This window comes from Harpia harpyja, chromosome 4, assembly GCF_026419915.1.
Source record: "Harpia harpyja isolate bHarHar1 chromosome 4, bHarHar1 primary haplotype, whole genome shotgun sequence".
NCBI lineage: Eukaryota > Metazoa > Chordata > Aves > Accipitriformes > Accipitridae > Harpia > Harpia harpyja.
In genome coordinates, this window is record NC_068943.1 from 65751511 (window position 1) to 65774541 (window position 23031).

At 40.2% G+C, this 23031-nt stretch overlaps 1 protein-coding gene and 1 long non-coding RNA gene across 4 annotated transcripts; one reads left to right on the forward strand and one right to left on the reverse strand.

Moving 5' to 3' along the window:
* The first annotated feature begins 2542 nt into the window (after nucleotides 1-2542).
* On the forward strand, nucleotides 2543-10346 carry CCDC28A (coiled-coil domain containing 28A). Of its 3 annotated transcripts, none has more exons than XM_052784526.1 (6): nucleotides 2543-2658; nucleotides 3630-3824; nucleotides 6552-6715; nucleotides 7710-7864; nucleotides 8497-8519; nucleotides 9568-10346. In XM_052784526.1, the coding sequence occupies exons 2-6, from the start codon at nucleotides 3667-3669 to the stop codon at nucleotides 9620-9622; spliced, it is 555 nt and encodes a 184-aa protein (XP_052640486.1). In that variant the 5' UTR covers nucleotides 2543-2658; nucleotides 3630-3666; the 3' UTR covers nucleotides 9623-10346. The 3 variants fall into 3 exon arrangements, with proteins under 3 accessions (XP_052640486.1, XP_052640487.1, XP_052640488.1); XM_052784527.1 differs by having other exon boundaries at nucleotides 2640-2725; XM_052784528.1 differs by lacking the exon at nucleotides 2543-2658 and adding an exon at nucleotides 2730-2807.
* On the reverse strand, nucleotides 9703-12571 carry LOC128140554 (uncharacterized). The gene is made up of 2 exons (XR_008234774.1): nucleotides 12498-12571; nucleotides 9703-10761 (listed from the first exon to the last, which is right to left on the reverse strand). It is a non-coding gene; the product is annotated as an uncharacterized LOC128140554 (long non-coding RNA).
* Nucleotides 12572-23031: the final 10460 nt, after the last annotated feature.

Here is a 23031-nt window from a genome sequence, read left to right on the forward strand (position 1 = left end):
GATTTTCCCTTTATTTAAAAACAGCCCATAAGACATTCTATTTCAACTGCTTTGGTAGAAACAAAGGATACCTAGTCACCTTCCGTCCTGTCAAACCTCTCTGCTTTGTTCTGCATGCACGGAACACCATTAATCACAGGGGAAAAACCAAACCACACCTCTATATACAAACTGCAAGGTGGGTACATTTACTTGCTTATATAGAGTGTGAGAAGTGAGCAGAATGCACACAAAACAAACATTTCCGAAGTTACCCTGCAGAAACAGTATTTATCTTATACAAATCTCCCAAACCTGTCTGTAAATCTTGCTTTTTCCAGTTTTTGTAGCCCCCCCCCCCAATATATATATATACACACACGTATATGTATGTGTGTGAATGAGGATTCTACTTGGGCAGCCCTATGGCTGAGAATTTGTGACTGGCTTACAGCCTGTGTGAATTTTGCTAGCTCTTGTTTCCCTGTAATGCATGCCAAACTAGGTATCAGAAGCCTTTTGTATTAAAGAATCAAAAAGATGATAAACAACTGTTTCTACTTCTCTAACTGTCCCTTAAGTCTTGTACCACCACCTTTTTGTTTAACGTATCTCTGATGTTACAGAGTTTTTCTTTCTTCTCACTTGCGCCTTTTTTCCTGTGACACTTGTAGCTTATATGTAAACACCCCTAGATTGTTTATTCCCATAAGTGAACTGTCAGTCAATCCCTGGTACGGCTTTCTTGCAACAAAACTCTTTGTAATGTATCAGAACTGATCCAGTTCCTCAGACCCAAGCTGTGTCCTGCTGCAAGGAATTACGTTCACTGCAGAGTGACCTGCAGTGGACATTCGGTCCCTGTCCTTCACCTGAGAGTCATTGCAAATGCCATCTCCCTTTTCAGACTCAAAGTGGCCACTGAGTCTCACAACTGCAATGTCCCACAGAAGTCTTGATGAGGCACTATTATATCTACCTATCTAGACCTCCTTGGGTCTAATTCAAGATCCATGAGAAAGTTCAGGATCAGGGTACAATTGGAGAACCCATTTTTTGGTATCATATAAGGTCTAGGCAGAGGTAAGGATGCATCCCAGCTGCACCTCTTAAGCCATGAGATAACTTTATATCGACACACATCCTTGCAAAGACTGGTAAAGCTTTGGGCTGATGTTTTCACTCTGGGTGATGCAGATTATACCCACCCTTCACAGCTGTTGTGTGAATAATGTCTGAGAATTTTCATCAGAAAACACACAGTTATGAACATGTTTCTCAGTTAAAAACTAGGATCTCATCACAAGTAGAAAAAATTCAAGTTGATGGACAAATTGTGGAGGTAGTTGGTAAGTTCATCTGTCTAGGCGACAAACTACTGTCACATGGGGGAAAAATGCCTCAAGCTACCAGCCATAGCTAGGAAAGATGTGCCAAGCCATCAGTGACAGGGACCACTGAAGAGACAAGTGATGACCAGAAATGCAATCGTTTGAGTTCCTCTACAATAGCAACGGCACCGGGGAAAAGGGGGGGGGGGGAGGGGGGGGGCTGAATTTATTAATTACTAAGGCTAGGTAGGCACGCCCTGCTAATACTGCCTGCCTTGAAAATGAAGCTCCTGCAAGCCAAGTACTCAGGACTGGAATTGAGGTCGGAAAAGACAGAGAGCTGCATCAAACTAAACGTGGCAGCAGGGTCCTCCTCATTTAACTTGGATCGATAACCTATGACAGAAGGGTGGGTCCTCCTTGTCTACCAGACCTGTTTCCTACCCTTGCTACTTCGGAGTAGAGAGCTCAGCCGCCGGGAACGGAAAGGTAAAGAGCGTAGGCTTAAAGAGCTCCAGAGCGCGAAGTGACGCTGCCCTCTGGAGTACAGGGCCCGTCACTGACGAGACCCCGTCACGCACCAAACCAACGCCTCAAACCTACAAAACCCATTCACGTTCCAGCGTCTGTGTCTGTGCAGGTGATACAGCTCCGCAGGTCCCACGGGGCGCGAAATGCAGGGCTCCCGAGGCAGCGACAAGCCCTTTTCAAACCGTTCAGCTCCCCTGACGTTTTTCACGTTTGAGAGCTAGGGAATTTGTCGTTTCGCCAGCATTTCTAGCACGGCCAGCGGCGCCTCCGTGACGAGCCTGACACGCATGCGCAAATCGGAGGGCCCCGGGGCAGCGGGCGGCGGTGCGGCCCGCGGTGGAGGACTCCCGCTGCCGTGGAAACACCGGGGCCGCAGACAGCTGTCCGTCACGGGAAGCAGCTGTGCCGGCGAAGACGCCCGCTCGCCCGCCCCTCGGAGCGCGGCAGGAGGCGGCCGGTGGCACCACCCCTTTCAGCCGTTAACGGCTGCTCCGGCTCCGCCCGGCAACCCCACCCCCGCACGCGGGGGGGGAGGGGCGGGAGGGGCGGGCAGACGCTCGGCTCTCACGCATGCGCAGGGAAGGGCTCGGCCCCGCCCGGCGCCGACTTAGGTGGCCTGCGCGCGTTCCGAGCCAGCCGCCTCTTGCCGCGGGGGATTCTGGGAGCGGTAGTCACCCTGCCCGCCGAGGGAGTACGGCCGCCGGCAGGGGGCGGGACTCCCACAATGCATCTCGCAGGGCAGCCGGGCCGCTCCGCCCCCAAGCGCAGTCATGTGACCCGCGCGCCGGGCTGAGCTTTCCGCTTCGCCGGGGGAGGGGTGAGAGCCGGGGAGGCCGGGGGGGTCCGCGCGCGGCTCCGGGGGCGGGGCCTCGGCCTCCCCACAGGTAGCGGGCGGCCGGGGGGGCGGGGCCGCGGGGCGGGGCCTGCGCTTCGGCGGCCGTTTAACGTGCGCCGTCAGGGCGGCTGGTGGGGGGTCGGGGGGAGGGTGGTCGTCCGCCCCCACCTTCCTCCTTCCGGAGTGATAGGCGGCGTCCTCGGTCTGCGTGCTGATAAAATGGCGGCCTGCGGTCGGGGCCGTCTGTCGCAAGGGGCAGGGGTGGTTGCTCCGGGAGGTGGCGGCGGCGGCGGCGGCGCCAGCGGGTCCGGAGCGGGGAAGCGGCCCTCGGTGGGTCGGCGATGGCGTCCCGGGGTTCGCCTCGCTGTGCGCGCTGCACCCTCTGCCGCCCCAGCGGGGTGGTGGATTGCAGAGGAGGCGTTTCCCCAGGCCAGGAGGTTATTAGGTAGCACCCGATAATAGCAGCCATCTAGCGTATGTATCACTGGGTAGCACCCATCAGTAGCATCTATAATAGCAATAATAACTCGGCATCGGCTGAGCTTTGACAAGGGCATTGCCCCTCCCTTTAGAGGAAGTTATTTGGCAAGGATGAATCACAACATCCTCATGCCACCGTCGTTTCTCGGTATTTTGATTGGCGTGGACTTGAGCAGTCACGGTGTTTTCTAGCAGTAATCCACGGGACGCAAAGCTTGAGATAATTTTGAGGTACCTGTCGGCTGAAGCTGATGCAGAAGATTTTAATTCCTGCCTGTTTTGCTGATCAGGCAGGCCTGGGCAGCTTCTCCTGAAAACTGGATTGTCTTGTTTGAAGAAATGAGTGACTGCTCATCTTTTTGAAGAAACTATAAAGCTGTATTTCCATGCACTGTGACCTGTCTTTTCCCTTGCTCTTATTGTACATGCCAGTTTTAATGGATATTTCTTACTTTTTTTCCTTCCCTTTGGAGGGCAAGAAATTAGTCTAGATGCAGTAAATTGGAAGAAATGGAAGAAAGGAAAACCAAGAGAAGGAGCCCCAAATCATCTACCAGTCACCCTGCTCAGGTTGCTAACTCCAAGAAAAACTCAGTGCCGGTCAGCAAAAGTACAGCCTTTTCAAATCCCGCACCACAGCCTGCAGTACAAAAACCAAAGTTAAAACGGTAAGCTTGGGAGCGTCTTGAAAGCTTAGTGGAAGTGAGAGCCAGAAACCTGCCAATGCTCAGACAGTCTGAAGGGTGTTTAGACTGACTGGGACAGAATGAAAAGAGCGAGCTTCAGACTTGTGAAAATTTTTGATGATGTGTCTTTTTTAGCAAAGCAGTTTGTGTTTAATGCAGTGTAATGGTTTTACAGAAAAGGAAGGTGCTCAATACTCTTTTATAAGCTTTATAAAATGTTACACAATGCTGTAGACTCATTACAGTTTAGCTGAAGAGATGATAGCCTGACATGACGGGTGAAAGACAAGAGTCGGGTGATCAAATATGGCAAATGTGGGTGTCATATGGGAGATAGCAGAGCCCCAGATGTACAGCTGTGAGGAACAAATAAAATATTACCTGACTGCAAGGTTGGAACTGACAAGGAAGGCAGGAAAGGAAGGATGTATATTGAACAGGATGAGCTAGAACTGGAATTTCTGGGTGTCTTTTGTTTGGGGGCCTATGAGTGGGGGCCATGGTAGCTCCCAGGCCATACTCATGTGCAGAGGCATTCAGCTCTTCAGAAAGTACCATTTTGGAATAGTTTGTGTGTTATTGATGATACATCTATTTCAGTTTGAGAATGTTAATTTTCCTGCATGTTACAAAAGAGATTTCTTGGCCATGGCAGATACAGTAGATAAATGAGTGAAGAGGGATTTTTAAAGTGAAACGTTAGCTAGGGAAAGGCAGATGAGTTTATTGACTTGTAAGTATGAGCAGAAGTTTAAATACTGAACTGTTGTCTTTAGCACAGATAGTCTGTTTGAAGGATCCAGTATTGACCTGATGTATAGACTTCACATTGCAGAAATTCATTATTCATTATTTTTCACGAAAAATGTGTTACTATTTTGAGGGAAATAATAGTAATAAATACTAACGTGCTATAAATTGGTGGTTTCTGCAGCTGACTGTACAGTTTACTTAAGTCTCAACACTATTCTGGACTGTACTAGGAATTCATTTCTTGTAGCCCACAATATTGGCTAGAGAAGAAAATGTCCTTTTTGCTTTAAGTTTTGGAAAAGGACATTCTTGCTCAATTGTTAAGTCAAGCTTACCAAGCAGTGGTAATACAGACAATTTCTGAAACTTTCCCAGCAGGAGTGGTAATTGACATAACAATGTAAGGATGAACTGCTGTTACGATAGTGGAGTAGGAGTAGTTAACTCATTTTTTCACTTCATCTGCAATAATCTCATGAAATAAGTTTTCCAGGAACAGTAATACATTGTATTAAACTTCAGATACAGGTGGAAAAAATCTGTGACCTTTCTGGCATACAAACCTTTCTTTAAGTCTGAAATTGAAGCAGAAATAGCCCAAGTTAAATTGAGACGTGTTGCTCTGAGTTGAACTGGATATGATAATTGCTGGACCATTAGTTGTTCCAGCATATTTATTATGTAGTCTATATGATAGACTACAGAAGCTGTTAGGTTGGAAAAAAAATTATTATTTCCCATAGGAAAGAGAGAATTTATGACTTGCAGAACATGGGAGTATTCAAGGGAAGGGTGGGGCTTACTATGCTGTAAACCCTGTTATCTTCCCTAATTAAATAAAGCCTTTACTAAGCCTGTGATTTTTTTTTTCTTTTTTAATATCCCACAGTATTCTAAATTTTAATTTTTAGGCTCCAAATCTTTCACTGAATCAGATTCTGAACAAACTCACTGTAAGGCTGCAGAAGCAGCCATGCCAATGTGAGAGAAAGGCTGTGTGCACACGTGGGTGGGCAAATCAGGGAAGAAAACAGCCCCTTACCTGAATTGTACTAGGTTAGGATGCAGTCTGTCTGTCTGTCTGTCCGTCTGTCTCTGGGTCAGAGATGGAATATACTGCTTCTCACTGGTAATTGTTTGTTTAGCTTCCATATCTATTGTGTATTCATTTGGATTTATAATGGTTATTCATTTTCATTCATGTAGTTTCTATGGGCACATGGTGCTCTGAGTAAATTTTATGTCTAGAGAAAAATATATGGCATCCAGGAATTTTGATGGTTTTATTGCAGAGGGGGCTGTAGATAATTTTTAGCACATTTAACATTTGTTTGGGCATGGACTAGTACCGTTTGGTATGTGTTGGAATACTGGGAGACTGCTTTTGATGGTGAGTTTTACAAAATTGGGATGTTATTTGATGGTGGGAATAAGGAGCTCTAGGAAAATTTATCTGGAGGCAAGGTCACTTTCCTGTATAGGTTGTAATGAATAGTTTTCCACAGTGGTTGTAGTCTATAGGTGTTTGCAACAATAGGACCATACGATTGTTGAGGATTTTTCTCCCTGGCTTAAAGAGAATTTGCAGATGCTTGTTGGGTGATTTTACACAGGTAATGCCCCATGTGCCATTGTTGGGTAATGGTCCTCTTTAGATTATTAAGATGGCCATTACAACATACATGTGCTCCATTGATGTTTCCCACTATTAGTAGGAAAGCAGATTGTTGGAATCCAGTTTGCAGTATTAAACTGTCAAGACAGTGATGTTGTTCTTTATTCTTAAGACAAACTGGTGATCCATTTTTAAACTTAAAAGAAGTGATTGAAATATGTATTATATATTTTCCATTTCATTTTCAAAGCCCAGATGTACACTTATCTTGCATTTCAGATTCTCAGTGAAAGTGAAAGCAGGCAGTAATCTTTTTGGTTTGTTTGTTTATTTTTTTTCAGTGTAATAAAAGAGAAAGCCAAACCTCCAGGAGGTGAAGCAAAAGGGGCGCAGGCAGCACCAATCCAACATTCTTTTCTCACAGATGTATCAGATGTCCAGGAAATGGAAAGGGGACTTCTGAGTCTCCTGAATGACTTTCACTCTGGCAAACTTCAAGCATTTGGTAAGTGCACGAATTGTCTGTATACAGTAATTGTTTTTATAGCTATACGATGGTAACATTTGCAAAGAAATGTGCTGTACAGACAGACTGCCAGTTTGTCATATTGGTCTCTGCTATATGAAATGTTTAACATAACTTAAGAGATCTTACTGCATTTTTAAATGGTAGTCCTATTGTAATGTTGTCTTTGGTGTGAGATGATTCAAATGCCATTTCATTGTTGCTTCCAGCAGGGCATACCAAAGGCAGTACCTTGGCTTATGGATTTAAGATACCAAGTTTAAAGTCACTTATGACAGTATAGGAATAATAAGAAGTAACTGTATTTAGCACCTGATTTTGCATATTAACTCTTTAGACTGTTGGTAACAACTTTTATGGAATCCAATGCAAGTTGCAGTTTACCCAGCTTACTCTTCTGTCTTAGCATCTTACTCTTCTTGCTACTTCACAATTGATGGAGGTTTCAAAAAAAAAAAAAACCATGACACACTTCTGCTTCCATTTTTTCTCTGTACTGTGTAGCAAGATGCATATATGCTTTGGCAAGTTTAGTGTTAGGTCAGCATGTGATGTTAATTCCACACCAATTTTGCAAGAGAACCTGAAAAGTCTGTATTATATAAAGCATCAGTTACAAGAAAGAAACCCTCAAGATTTATCAAAATTAGAAAGAAGATTTATTGTGATCATATTTAAAGTTAAAAATACTGGGCCTTCCTAAATCAGAGAGAAATTCAGAGTATAGAAAAAACACATATATGCTAAAAACCAGGTTAGTACATTCGGTGGTTATTGTTAAGTTCAGCACAATGTAACACCAGACAGGGTGACAGAAATTTCAGTAGTGAAACAGGGAAAAATCATTGAGAAAGAAAATTAACTTGTAAATTTGATGTTTAAATTCTTCTTCTCTGATGTAAAAAGCTGCATCTTCACACCTTCATTTGCTCTGTCAGGTTTCTTTATCTAAAGCTGTTGCTCATCCTTTTAGGAAATGAATGTTCCATAGAGCAGATGGAGCACGTGCGGAGTATGCAGGAGAAACTTGCTCGCCTCAATCTGGAGCTCTACGGGGAGTTGGAAGAACTCCCTGAAGATAAAAGAAAACTAGCCAGTGACTCCAACCTGGATAGGCTGCTGTCAGATGTAAGTACTAGGAAGGCAGAAAATATGGAACTTTGCCCACAGCACTCAGCTCAGGAAAACAACACTACTGGGTGGGCAGTGATTTACAGTTGAGGAGAAATAGTTCTGTAGTCACCCAAGACATAAGCCCTGCCCTCATTTTGGTTTTAGAAAACACAGTACCTTGTTTTCTTTTTTTTATAGGCTGCTGCTTGTTTTGGCGAGTGGAGCACTCTAGCTGTAAACTGTCTGAGGATGTAGGCCTGTTTAGAGACAGCCAATGTACCAGGGAACTATGACCATTTTCCCTGTGGTCCATCCTCCTGCATCTGGGGAAGACCACACACAACAAGGAATTTAGATCTGTATATTCTACACTTTCAGTTTCTCCTTTCTCTAGTGTATTTCCATAAAAACCAAAACTGTTAAAATCTCTTTACATTTCCTGAGATCAGAAGATGTAAGCTTAATTTGGGATTTAGCTCAGTGCAGGTTTGCTTTGTTTTTTGTAATAAAACCATATATTTCAGCCCACACTATTAGTGATTTCCTTCACTGTCTTAATGTATTTATTTCATTGTGTCAGCATAATTGTTGCATTTATTTGACTAACTGAAATGCCATTTCTGATACTTTCTACATTTATGTTGCAGCTAGAAGAACTGAATTCATCTATGTATCCTTTTCCTTAAATGTCTATTTTGTATTATAATTATTGTAAACTGTAATCAAATTACAGTATATTTCCCCAGTAACTGGTGTCTTTAGAGGAGTCAAATTGCTTCAATAACATACAGCATGGATTTTAGGTTCTTCCATTACATAAATGACTGGATCTTAAGACTTTTAATAACAGGCCTTTTTTTAATACAGCGATTTATTTAGCTAGCGTGTACCACTTCAGACAGCATGTTGACAGATGATGGCAAAGCCCCTCAGAAGCAGGGTCTTTCTTCATGCATCCTGCTGAGACACTCTAGAACAAACATACATAGTAATATTCCTTTTATAGTATTCAGAAAAGTGTTCTGTCCCATTGATAAGTGAATCCTATTATCTTTTATTTTTTTCTAGAAATATGTGCAGCTGTTTATCACTGATACTACTCTGAATAGTGGACTGACCTAATTTTTTGTTTCTAGGGTCAGACTACGGTTGAGTCAAATACTTCAGCAGAGCTTTGGTAATTGAACAAATGTGTGCTCTTAGCCCACCCAGAAGATAGCTGAATGTCTTGGCTTGTCTTTTATGCTTTTATGCTTTTGATAAGCTGAGAACACAGTTGAAGAGTGTTACATTCAGTTTATACTGCAGTCTACTTATTTCTGATCTTACACACTTTGTATGCATTGAGGCAGGTGGGACTCTGGTTTGGGACTTGAGATACTGCACTGGTATATACATTCTCTGTGTCTGTGGAAAGCTGTTTAAGGCTAGGTCTCATAAAGAATGCAAGTGGAATGGGATGTTACTATCACACAATAGTGATAAAAATAATCTACCATCCCCCTTGATCTGCTAGCTAATTCTGGAGGTATGTAATGCTTAAGTCTCATCAAGGAAGATGAATCTACTGGTTGAGAACTAGCATAGGACTTAATAGAACTGAAGTCATTTGGACTGGTGCATACCTGTCACAGGACTAAACATAGTTTTGTGTAACATAGTATCTTATCTATACCTTATCTATATGTGAAATGTTATTCCTTAATGGTTTGCTTCAGCCAAAAACTACATTTAGCAGATGCTCAAGATATTCCAAATAGTGCCACGGGCTGAAAGAACAGCTTTGTCAGTTTGGATTCTCCCAGAAGCTTTTCTTTTGTTTTTCCTGACAGCGGAATCTGGAACAGTTGTGGTTTTGTGGTTGTGTTTTGTTTGGTTTTTTTTAATTTTACACAATGAAGAATCAAAGTGCAAATCCAAATGTTTATTTTTGCACATTCCTCTGAGCACTGTATTATGTCAGGACTCAGTATCTAGAGTTTTAAGTAGGTTATTGTGATGCTATGCTTTTTATTATTGCCTTATTTAATAGAAAAATTGGGGAAATGTGGAATTGTATTTCTTCTCTCACAGTGTTGTTCATATGGTTGAAAATGAAATATGTATATAAGCTCATTAGCATTGCTCTGGTTTTTATGAAGGTAGCAATGATGTTGCCTTTCTGATCAGTATGTAGACAATATGTACACTTTATCTTTTAGTGTTTTGTTGATCAGTGATGCCACAGATTAATTTATTGTTAATAAAGTGAAACATTTTAAATATATGATGTTTCATTTAGAGAAGTTGCTATCTCTTCAGCTGTGTTAAGATATGAGTTCTTGCATGGTCTGAATGTTTGCAGAGTTTACTTTTTTTCATTACCATGAATAATTATAAAATGTCACTAAATAAGAACTAGCAGCATGCATGCTAGCAGTCCACACAATTTGATTAAGTATTGTGAAATTCCAAAACTGGGTAAAGAGTTACTGTTCAATAAATCCAATATATGTAATTTTGTAGTCATTCCTGTGTTAGTCTGGTATTAATTGGTATCATCTTTGTGTTCACAGTCAGAGAAAGAAATTCTGTATCGGTGTAAAATGAGGCTGGTTTTAGATCCAAAATTTCTATCCTGGTCCATCAAATTGTGCTTTTAGTTCTAGATTTATTTTATGCTTGGTTTTTAGGTAATACATTCAGGTTCTATAGTGTGTAAACTTAACTGCACAAGGAGTGAAATCTTTATCCTTCTACTTGAGAGTGAAGCTTTCATCCGCCCAAAGTGAGCATCTCTTGTTCCCTGGCCACATGCCTTTTGTTTGGCATCTTTGGAGAAGGTGCTGCTTCAGCTGCAAGATGTAGTAGTGGATTCCATTAGCTCCAGCTCCTTTCTGAATCACATGTAGGGCCAAGTCTGCACTCTGCAGCTGGGGACAGAAAGATCATTTAAACACCACATTGTACTCTGGCTACAAATTCAGCCTCAAACACTTTTAGTCCCTGCCTCACTTACTTATCAGGCAAATCTCAATGATTAACAGACCAATAAGGAGCCAAGTTGGGCTTTTCCTTTAGGATGTTCTTGTTCTTTACATTATTTACCTCCTTTGTTGTTGAGATTTTCTAGGAGTTGTGCATACTGGTAAAAGTATCCAAAGTCCCAGCCAGCTGCTGGGTATGTACCTGTGATGTTGTGAAATCCAAAGACAGCTTGGGAGAACTAGAATACAACATGCTTCTCACAAAATGAACCCAAGGTTGTGGGGGTCTTTTCCCACTCTTTAACCAATAATTGGGCAGTTATCCTTTTCTGCACAGTAACTTCTCACTGTCAGCACTATGGCCTTGTTTTTGTGCAGACTTCTGAACATCAAGCAAAAAAGCAGCATGTTTTAGCCTCGTGCCTCAAGGTGTGTAAAGGTGCAAGGCTAGTTGGGATGGTGAAAGTCACTAGCAGAGCTGCATTTATACTAGCAAAATGACAATTCTTGCAGCTCATTTTGATTCAGGAGGAGAGCTGTACCCTCACTAGCAATGTACTGCCAGTGCTATACATTGCAGCATCAGTAGTTGTCATAGTTTAAGCTATTCTACAATAGAGATAATTCTTACTCCTTTTTGGGTTCTGTCATCTAACTGCTTAGGCTTGTGACTTCAAACACATTTCAAGTAACTTACAAATGTGTGGCCTGTTGGATGTCTTGATCTCTAAATTTCTGTAGCAGTTCATGCAAGTACATAATGCATAGGTATAATTCAAGATAGGGACATAAACAAATACCTTTCTCAAGCAGCTGTTTAGAATTATACAAGAATTGGCACCTTTTTCTTCAACCACCTTAACCCCAGAGGCAATCACAAGTCACAAAGAATGCATTAATTGCAAATAATTAAGAAATTAAAATTCTCTTATCTCCTGGATACAAATTTGCATCTTTTACACAATCCATTAATGGTGTATGCTCATTAGCTTTTGGATTCCTACAAGAAAATTTTGTAGCAAGATCTTGGAGAAACTGAGCTTCTCTATGTGGTAATAATCACGTTTCTAGGCTCTTGCAGGAAAAGAAAAAAAAAAATCTACTGTAACATATTTGTGGACAGTCTTGTAATTATAGAAGTACGTAAGTGGCTGCAGAAAATGAGCTCATTTTCTGTTAGCTTGTTTCCTGAAGAGTTGTTCATAGAGATAAAAGTGTATTAACATTGAATGTTATCAGTGTGAGTTTAGGCAAGGAAAACAGGTACGGTGTTTGAAAGAAGATGTTTTTTCCTGGGTCACTGATGTAAGATTACCTCACTCCAAGAGACATCTGTGGAACCTCAATGAACTAAAAAAGAAAATAAAAATCAAGAAGAAAAGCTAATAGATACTTTCCTAAGAAAAGAGGATTTGGAAGAGATGAGAGTCAGTAGTATTAAATTAACTGCCTCTTTCTTTGAAAACAGCAAGACAATATTAAGGCAGACATCTTATTTAGAAAATGTACTGAACTTTAAAAACAAGTTTCAACATAAATAGGTAAAGACTGATTTTTTTTTTCCAGTAAGTTTGTTAAAGTGACAGATGTATACAAACACTAACACACCCATGCTGAGTTGCATCTTGAAATTCTCATTTGTGTAAAGGAACAGAAACATAAATTTATCAAGGCGTACTGACCTGATTCTGTTAGTGTTCAGCAGGTTGTGTTTTACAACTACAGCAACACAACAGTGCAAGGAGCAAAGGCCTAAGAGCAAAGTTTAAAAAAAAAAAAAAAAGCCTGGTTAAATTTGGATCATGACCTGTAAATTTAGTTCAATCAGTAAGAAATTGGGAGTATTTACTGTGGAGTTCAATGGCATGTTAGAGCCTTATAAACCACACACAACATACTGAGGCTTCACAACTATGTCATATTCTTCTTATTTTATATTGGATATTGATTGTTAATGCCTATTCAGTGTCCCCATTGATCCCAATTCATCATGGTTACGTTGCAATTCAAAGTATTTCACCTTTAACACAGTGTATACAGGGATTCTGAAGCATCAGTGTATGATGCTTAACATTTTTCATATGCTTCAACTCTTGAAACATTATGTATTTTTAGTTCTATTTGTTACAGAAATTTAAAAATGCTACCTCACTCTCCTCAGCTTCCCAAAGCAGATAGACACACTCAATTCGCTAATTTTTTTATTTCTTCAAACACAGGTTAATGATTTTTGCATGAGTTATACTCTAATCTTTCACATACAAAAATGAAGGAGATTACATATTTCCCATAAAAGGCAATAAAACCCAACTCTCGCCCTAGGACAGGAGCAGATGTGGGAATGCTTTGCCCGCATAAAGTCTCAGGCTTCTTACAAGACATCAAACCCCCTGTTTTCATGTGGGTAATTTCCCCAGCTATTCCCTTCTGTAAATGCCAATTACTGTAGGTGTAACAGGCGCTTTGAGGGTACTGTTTTCTAGAAGGGAGCTTATCTACCACAGGGAAGCTGGGCACAGAGCTCACTTCTTAAAAATGAAGATGGCAGCCAAATTTGGCATAGACTATCCCAAAGCACATGAGGATGCAAGCAGGCTTACTATGTGTTAAGAGTTGTTTCTTCTAAATGCACTTGCATTTCATCACTCATGTGATTGAATCTGGCACTTCATGTCAAATGTCACATACATGAATCAGTTCTGTCCATATGCAAACACTGAGTTCAGAGACAGTTTAGGATTACTAACACAGAACATGTTTTAGCCAGCAATACTGGAAATTCACTCCTTTTTAATTACAAATAATTAAATTCACTGTCAGCGATCTCTGCCTTGTGCATCTCACTATCGTCATCACAAAACATGGGCTTTATCACAGCCCTCTTCACTCACTATAAAAAAAATAGGTAGAATATCTAATACGAATGAGTACATACCAAATCCTCAATTGACTGCCCAGAAGTACCAACCAGCATGCAGTGTAAAACATTTGATAGCAGGAACAAGACATCAGAGCAGGCCCCACATAGCAACTGCACTATAAATGGAGAGAAGATATTTTTATTAGACCTGCATCAATAAAGCAGAACAATCTAAACAGAGTTCTAGGCTTCAGTTGGCTCATAGCAAGGAGTTGTGACAGACTACCAATTGTTACAGCTGCAGATCAGCTGGTGTGTTTTAATTTATAGGTGCCAACCTAGAAAGACTTCATGCTAGTTGCATGTTTGCTTCTTTGCTCTTGATAATGCGCTACTATTGCTATATCATACTTTATAACTTCTTTAAAATTGTTAAAAGCTTGCAGGAAAGAAAAAATACTGCTCCAAATCACCCCTTTCAACTTTGCTTTTGAAGAAACACAGGATGTATATTTTTTAATCTGGCAGCAGAGAAGCTGATAGTATCACTCTTTAAAAAACAGTGCTCTAAATGTTCAAGCTACTGGAGATAATTTCAACACAAAATATAAAGCAACTCCTGGAATGCAACGGTTGGTAAGGGTAACAGAGTATACTGCACAAAAGCAACAGCATCAAAAATGCAAATATCTGTGCTCACATGATTTGGCTTTTGGTGCACAAACACCTCGATGGAGGAGCTCAACTTCTCTCTTCATCCTAATTAACTAGCTGACACATCTTTGCCTTCTGATGCAGCAGTGGTTGTTGCCTCCTGTGCCAGAAGCACTTGCAGTAGATGTACTGTAAATTCAACCTCTTTAATTTAGTGGAAGCCATGAGGGTTTTATCCTAAGAATGTGACTGAAATTCAAAGTTGGCAGCAGACTTGGTTTCTAAGGCAAGGCAATGTCTTTTAAGTTCGACTGGCCTGAAGCAATTGTCCTGACTCAGAAGCTCATGAAACTACCTCAGCAGATCTAATTTAAACCTACAGCCATGGATTCAGAAGGGCATACAAACGAAAACCAGTGGTCCCTTCGAAGCAGCCTAGCACTCAAGAAGTTGCTAGTCTGAAATGGAAAACTTGATAGCTATTTCATAATTTTTGTCACACACATTTGAAAGCTGTAGCCCCTTGGGCTAAACCTACCTTGGGAGAAGATAAAAGTGTGCCAACTGTGGATTTACAAGGAAAATGATTACCAGTAATCTGTAGTTTACGAACATCAAAAGCATGTCTTTAAATTCCCCACTCCCCATATGACAATAGCACTGGAAAAGGCCTTCTCTGCCATCAAACCCACTAAGACATGTTTTAAAAATAAACAGAGTGGCTGAACTGCCTAAGCTTACAAATCTGCAATCCCACATTATTAGGTAATGAAGTTGGGTTTTCTCCCAGAAAATTTGGGTCTTCAATAGCAAATGAAAAACATGTTGCAATAGAGCACAGTATTACTTCTGTAAACATATTTAGCCAAAGAACCACTGGTGAGCTGGGTCAGGAGTAGAACCACCGCTCCAAAGGCTCTTTTTGGGTAGGGTTTCAGAAACACTGTCAAGCCTCCCAAACTGGGTGTGCTGGAAAAAAATCCAGCCTAGCAGGGCTGTAACCTTGCACATTAGGGTGCTACTGACTTTTCACTCACTCTCCCTAGTGAAAAAGTCTAACAAATAGCAGCAGGGTGTGACAGTAGGAGATTTTTAGAGCATGAATTATGCTGGGTCTCAGAAAACAACACTACAGCATGCATTTTCAAAATCGTGAGGTTTTTTTTTCAAGTTTCTCTAGTAACTTAGGAATTTATACTGTCATTTTGAAAGGTGTGTAAAAATGGGACACCCTCAAAGAGAGTACAGAGTAGAAGTAAGTTGTTCGTTACTATCCAACACACCAACATGACCATCACACCACTTTACACAGTTTGAAAAATATTAAAAAGATGCAAACTTTAAAGCAGCTCCCTCTCTAGCAGGACAGTATCAGGGAAATTATTTTTTGTCTCCAATCTCCAGCTCATTTCAGATTTAGCTCTGTAAAATAAATGCTTTTGCAACAGCATGAATATGCCAGAAGGAGGGAACCCAACAGTGCCACTGCTAGAGTCCCTTGCAGAGCCTGTACATGCTTTGGTGTCACCTACTCTAGATTTTGTCATCGCATCGCTGTAGTGGCACCACTTCACATCGCTGCCATCGCACTCCAGCGATGCAATGGAAAATCTAGAGTAGGTGACAAAGGGTCCCCCCACCCGAGTAGGCTGGGGTTGGGCAAAAGGTTGGGACAGGACACAGCCAGGAGAGCTGACCCCATCTGACCGAAGGGATATTCCCAACCTGAGCAATAAAAGCTTAGGGAAAGGAGGAGGAAGGGGGGGATGTTTGTGGTTACGGCATTTGTCTTCCCAAGTAACTGCTGTGTGTGCCAAGTACCTGCTTTCCTGGAAATGGCTAAACACCTGTCTGCTGATGGGAGGTCGTGAACAACACTGAGCAAGAGCTGGAACAGACTTTAGGTGAGGGGTCAATTGAACTTGGTCAGATAAAATTGATGCAAGTAAAACAGTATTTCTTAATACCTGGAGGAAACAATAGCTTAGTTATTTCAGTATCTGTTCTCGTATTAACAACTTTGTTGTGCTATATATATTTACACAGTGTTTAGTTAGATGATTGTCCCTGGCTCTGATACCAAGGCATTCCTCTCTTCTTCCCCCTAGACTGGAACCCTTATTAGCAGGATCTTGTGATAAGTAGCTGCTGAATACAGAAACAACTTGCAGAGACTGCCTGCTGTTGCTTACAAAGTTTTTTCTGCTGGTCAGGTCAGTCTATAAAAGACTGACCAAGTACAAAAATCAACACTCCAGCCAGAGCAGCACTGGAACTTATATTGCCACGTTGGGAGACAAGCAAGCAAGGGATTCTCAACTGGCAATTCCCACCATTTTTCTATACAAAAGGCCTTAAGTAAAACTGAGCCTGAACTCCTCTGTGCAAGCAAACTCAGATTTTTTTTTTCCTTTTAAAACTACCAACATGATTAAACATTCAAAAAGGCATCTGTCTGCTCCCCAATGAATAGCATACTCCAGACGTATCCTTTGATCGATGGTCTTGTTCTCAGACTAAGTGCATGATGTCTGGATCCTGAGAACAATAAAAATGAAAGCTGCAGTTCATGACCTAGAGCCAAGAAAATCAGTTTTAAATTAATACTGTTCCTAACAATCCTTCTCAGCTAGGTTTTGAAAAACAGTGACTTACGGCCAACCACATTTAATACAATAAATATTAATTTCCTGTAATAACAGTGTACTTTACAATTTGTTTAAGCAAGTTTCAGATTCTGGAATAACTGCAGATGCCTATAATGCTCTTTGGTTCCCTAAAGAGTCAGTTTAGTTTTGGTAATTTTTAGCTTGATTTTTAATTTTGACCCAAAACACAGTTTATAAAACAGTTCTTGCATTGTCTGTTTTTGACTAGTCAAACATTTGCTTGAAATGCTTTAGTTTTCAAAGTCCCAAAGTGAACAGAGTCCAACTATTAACATGGAACATTTTTTTTTGAAAAGAATAGTGTTGGTAGCTTAGCTTTCTTACAACTTCGCTCATTTCCTTTCAGTTTTTGACTAGGAATTTGCAAGCTGTTAAAGCCTCATCAACCACTTTTAACACATGCAAATAGATGAAGAAAGTAGATGAGCACAGCTCACTTTCATGAACTCTTCGACATAAACAACATGGAGTCTCTATGTACAGTACTGGGACAAGGACTGCATCCAGTCCTAATCCAACTAAGTACCACATTGACTCGTTAGTGGACAAAGCGGTCACCTTACTGTGGGCTAATAAAGACAACCAATTAGTATTTGCTTTTTTCCCCACTACACAATTATGTACACAGAGCTCAGTAATTATCCCTGCGTGGAGCGTGCCTTGGTGCGTGCCTTCAGGGGTACCGCTCTCTTCAGTATAATATGTACTCAGAGGCCAGCTGGTCAGTTAGTCCACTTACCTGCCAGTTCCTGGGGTTTAGCTTCAACATCTGGTTTCAGTCAAATCAATGTTTCATGGCTCACCGTATGTTCTTAAAGGACATTCACACCTCTGTCAGATAAACACTGCTCAGACTGGAGCAGTGCCAAAGAGAAACAGATTGTCATTCGGCTCTTGCAAGAAAAGGAGGCATGAAGATACATGAGCCAAGTTTGCTTCTCGTAACTAAAGTCTGTCATGCAGGATGAATTCAGACGCTTACAGCTGGGGATGCAGAGCCTTTAAAAGCATTTTCTCAGGAGTTTGTTACTGCAGTAAGTTTGATTGCATTGCTAATACTTACTTTAAAAGCTTTTACCGGCATCATTATAATCATAATCATTGTAACACTTACATATTTAAGATTTCTGCCAGTCAAAAAAGTTGACAGAAACTATAGTAGCTAGACCAATGAAAAATTTTAAAAGCTTAATGCAAGTAAATACTTTAAACAATGTATTTCCTACTCAAATGCAAAAAGGTTTCTATTTAATTCTCAAACATATCACAGAAATTAAGATATCTCTGAATCACAGGACTAACCGCAGGATGAGTAAGAACATGTAAATCACCCGATATAGTCTATAAGCAGTGAAATTATTTTACATTGTTTTCTGTATATTTTTAAGCTACATCTTGCTATAAATGCTAGAAGATGAAAACTACCAGGAAAATAGACAGAGAAATGCACATACCAGTATTCCTATAGCAAGTGCTACTTTTTGCTAAGCAGGTGCCTAGAGACCATTTTTATTTTGGAATTTTTAAGCAGAATTCAGAGCCGAATGCCTCAAGTTATAAATAATTTTGATTTGTGTACTTTTAACAACAATCCTTGCCATGACTTCAATTCTCTGTTGCTCTTGTCCTCTGATCAAAAGAAAAGCATCTATAGATACTATAGAGCAGAAGAAAAAAAAAAGATGTTTTTTAAATCATTTTGTTGTTTAAACCATCATCAGAACAAAGTAAAACTTAAGGTGGTGCTGCATTTCAGCTCTTAGTCCTTAACACTACAGAAATTTAACACTGCTGAGTTAACAGCACCAAAATTTTGTTCAACCTCAGAGTGAAAAATCCTGCTCCATGCAGGAATACAGAAAATACATCTTTCTTCAAACACCATTATCATGACATTTTTTACTACAGCTTCTGATCTATCCTAGAACAAAACTTAACATTTTTTAATAAAAAAATTCACTGATGGCCAGGGCTGCTGATAGTTTCAAACTCAAGTTTAGGTTGTTGATCTGACAGGTTGCCCTGTATTTACTTAGTGAAGAACACAAGCTTTTTTCAGGATCTCTTCATTAAAGGGATAATTGTATCTCAATAACTGCAGGACTTTTCAGTTATGCAGCCATCACCCTTCTGTTTTACAATTATGGAAGTATTAAAAAAAAAAATCTTTTTCTTCTCAAGCCATATAAAGCAATTCTCTGTTTTATCCCCTTAGTGTATTGTTCTAAGCTTCCAGCAGTCACAGACCTTGTATTTTGAAGTTACTGTCTGAAACAACTAACTTGGATTTCAGGGTGAAGACACAGCAGACAGGTGAACCAAGCTTGCCAGGGAGCTGCTCACAAGTGAGAAGAGCTATGTGCAAACACTGGAAATTGTGAAGAAGTTTATTTTATTCCATGGAAAGCAGCATCCGAAGTTGTGTTAATGTCCAAGTGATCTTCTCTGATACCACAATCTTACAACTGAGTGTGCCCCAGCAACTAGGACAGGTAAGCAAGAATCTCTCAAAATAGCTGCTGAGATAGTATCCATTATCTCAAGTGACTGGACGCACTGCCTGGGGCACTGGACTGAGCTGGGAGCCGTTACTCCCATTTTGCTGGTACTGCTGGCTTTTCACACCCCTACCCCTGGAAGGTTGTTCTTTTTCTTTAATGACAATCTGTAGCAGCAAAAGATAACACAAGTCAAGAGCTCTAATATATCAGAAGTGACTGCGGCTCTGATTCTGCAATGAGACCTGACATGACACACTTCCATATTAGCACTTAACTTTGCTGAAACAAGGCTTTACACAGAGACTTGTGGCACACTTCCATGAGAGCTGTAAATCTCTTTATTCTAAGTAAAAAACCAACTCCACAGGATGTTTCTAATGGCTGACGCTAGATCTAAATTGTGAATCTCAAAAAGTTAATCATTGTAATAGATCATAACCTTCCCCCCTCCTATTTAGAAATACCAAGATTAGTATGAGACCTCCAACATATAGGTCTTTAACAGTATTAAAACAACAAAAAACAGAACATGAAACAACCGAGAACAAACTAATTTGTCCTGCAAACTGGAAGACTGGGACCAGAGCAAATGAAAGAGTAGTTTGCAAATAATCTGACCACCCTGATCAATGCAATATTGCAGCACTAAGCCAAAGGCCAAAATACTGAAAAGACTGAACATTTCAAAATACTAGAACAAATACAGTCTAACAGTTAAGCATGTGCCAATACAAGAAACATTTATGTGGAACCCTAAAAACTGCAATGCACCTGTGAAAGAAAATAGGGGTATGTTAGAAGAAAATGAAAACCAGTATTCCAGGTTAAAGCCATTCAGACTACCATTGCAACAAATAAAAATGGTTTCAACTTCTGTGTCAGGATTTTCAATCTAATGTAAAATAAAAACCACAGAAACAACAAGAAAAAAGCAAGCATTTCTTATTTTAGTTCTAAAAGTTGGCAATTCAGCTGATTCAAAATGTAACCTTGGCAGACTTACTTCAACTTTCAATGGTTTACAAGAAAGCCTATGCAGCCTAGTTGAGAGAAAGTCTTTTTCTTACTTTCTACAGGCTAGAAGTTATAAGCATCTTAACATTTTCAGAGCAGCAGTAAGGGGCTGAATAGGCTACCAAATCAAACAAGGTCTGAGATCAAAGCTGTACATTTATAAGGTGTCTTGAATTCATAGAGATCCTGAGGATCTTAACCGCAAACCCAGGAACATCTCACTGGGTTACCTCCCAAACTCAAGAATGAAAAAGAATAATTAGTCTTAATACTACAAACATATGCTAAGCACCAGTCTAGAAACAGAAAGCAGGCTGGAAATGTTTTTATATTGTAAAATTGGTTTTTAAAAGTTTAAAAAGCCCAACTATCTTGGCTTGTATTTTACAGGATAACAATTTCTTTTGTTCTCATGTGAAACCTAGGCAGATCTTAGATATTCTGACAGAAACATTTCCAGAGTAAAGTCAGCCCAGACCTTAAGCAAATTATTACGTTCAGTCTACCCCTTCAAACATGTACAAACTTCTTCAGCAACATGCTTTATCCTGCAGACTCAGTAGTTTGCAGGGTAAAGTTGAGATCAACAACAGAAGCCCACATTTATCGTGCTAGAAATGAAAATGAACTTCTCACAGCTTATTTGACAGAAGAGTTAGTTTGAATGAAGGTTTGATTCCACAAGATCCCATGTCAGGACTGAAATTTTCTGAAGACAACTACAAGCAGATTGTAAATCCACATGAAACAAGAATGAACTTTGTATTAAGACTATTAACTTTACGCAACTTCACAGCAACTAGATGCACTGTACTACTACGAGTTTGCATCAGGCTGTACTTTCACCTTAAGGTTTCAGGAATGCACTTAAAATACAGACTTCCTCAAAGAAAGCTGCATGCATGCACAATTTCACATCTGTTGGTAAATTTATAAGCCCAAGTGAGGTGTATGCAGAAATCCACATAATTCACCAAAAGTCTCAGTAAGTTTGTTTTGAAGTTTCCAGCTTAATCATCCAAACATGTAGATGCAGCATAAAAATTGCGAATCTCAACCCTATTCCTACCTAGCATAAACAGGCAGATAGGAAAATATGTATTCAGACTTATAATTAAGCACATAGTATCAAGTACCTGAGTTGGACAATAGCACTAAACTATAGATACTACTACACATAGTTGCAACCTTCCTTTGGATCCAGCATTCAATCTATTTGCCCCCATTTTTCTCTTATCCTTACTGTTAAAATATGAGGACACGAATATAAAATAATATGTAAAATAATACATCATAATGCCATCTTTATCAAAATTTTAAACCTAAAATTCTAGCTTGGAATCAACATCGTATCCATTTTCAGTTCAATTTCTGGCAGTACTCACTTTGTATTAATTCTGATCAGGACAGTCTTGAGTTGTGACAGTTGAAATGCAACCCCACTGAAATCAATGGATAAAATTTTTTTCCACAAGTGGAACAAAAATTTTCCTACTATTCCACATGCACAGCTGTTTGCAAAAAGGAAGTTTTAAAACTTCAAAGGATTCCATTGCCTGAAAAGGCTACAGGAAAAACCATTCACAAAACATTCGATACTTTTGGCATGAAAAGTTCTAAGAGATTATCAATTTTAGCATGTTTCTTGGTTAGTGAGTCCACCTATGGAAGCAACTTGGCAGAAACCATAAAATCCATCAAAATGACCAGCCTCTTAATTTTGATAAAATGACATGTGAATTAATACTGCTTTTCCACAGGAATTTTCTTGCTTCAACACTACTTTATCCTCAAAGACAAAGTGCGGAGCAAACCAAGGAATATATTCAAGTACCCTTCTACAGCAAAAGGACCTCTTGATTCTTCTGTGACCTCTTGGTTCCTTCAGATCAGAAAGCAGGTAACTAAGTTCCTTCATGAGGGCAGTGAAAGACAATGGGATTGAAGCTCTAGAGAAGGGTTTGTTGTAAACTGCAGCACTCTTCTTCCACAGGCAGGGATACATAACAGAAAAAACAAGTTAAAGTTGGAGGCACATCACTTCTGCATTTTCTGATATAACACATTGAATTACAACTTCCTATAAATTCCTTTCATGAACTTTTTCTTGAAATACATACTGTATTTTCATACTTAGACTGAAGTCAAGCTTTTTATCGGTTCAAGATGATCTGCAAAATAAGGCACAACAGCACTTAGTAGAGTGCTGAATTCTATGGCAGTTTAATGAAACACACTCCTAAGATACCATAAGGGTTCCCAAAGTATTTCCTTTGACTTCTGCTGAGAAATCATATATTGCTGAATCTACCTACTGTACATACCTTTTTGCTAAGTCTGACATAGCCCATCATGTATGCTAGACCTTCAGAAGCCCTTAACAAGTGTTCACATACACAAGTGTTTACAGTTTATAGCAACTGCTGTAATGCTCAGTCCACCACCTGCTCCCCCAACTGCATGTTAGGGCAAATAATTGATTTTAGTGCCTCCTTGCTCAATATGCATCTGTTCTTTC

Excerpts from the sequence above, each read along its gene's own strand:
- CCDC28A (XM_052784526.1), top strand. The coding sequence starts at position 3,667 with ATGGAAGAAAGGAAAACCAAGAGAAGGAGCCCCAAATCATCTACCAGT. Across the intron at positions 6,716-7,709 it reads TGGCAAACTTCAAGCATTTG|GAAATGAATGTTCCATAGAG; the intron begins GTAAGTGCACGA and ends TCATCCTTTTAG. Across the intron at positions 8,520-9,567 it reads GAAGAACTGAATTCATCTAT|CCAAAAACTACATTTAGCAG; the intron begins GTATCCTTTTCC and ends GGTTTGCTTCAG.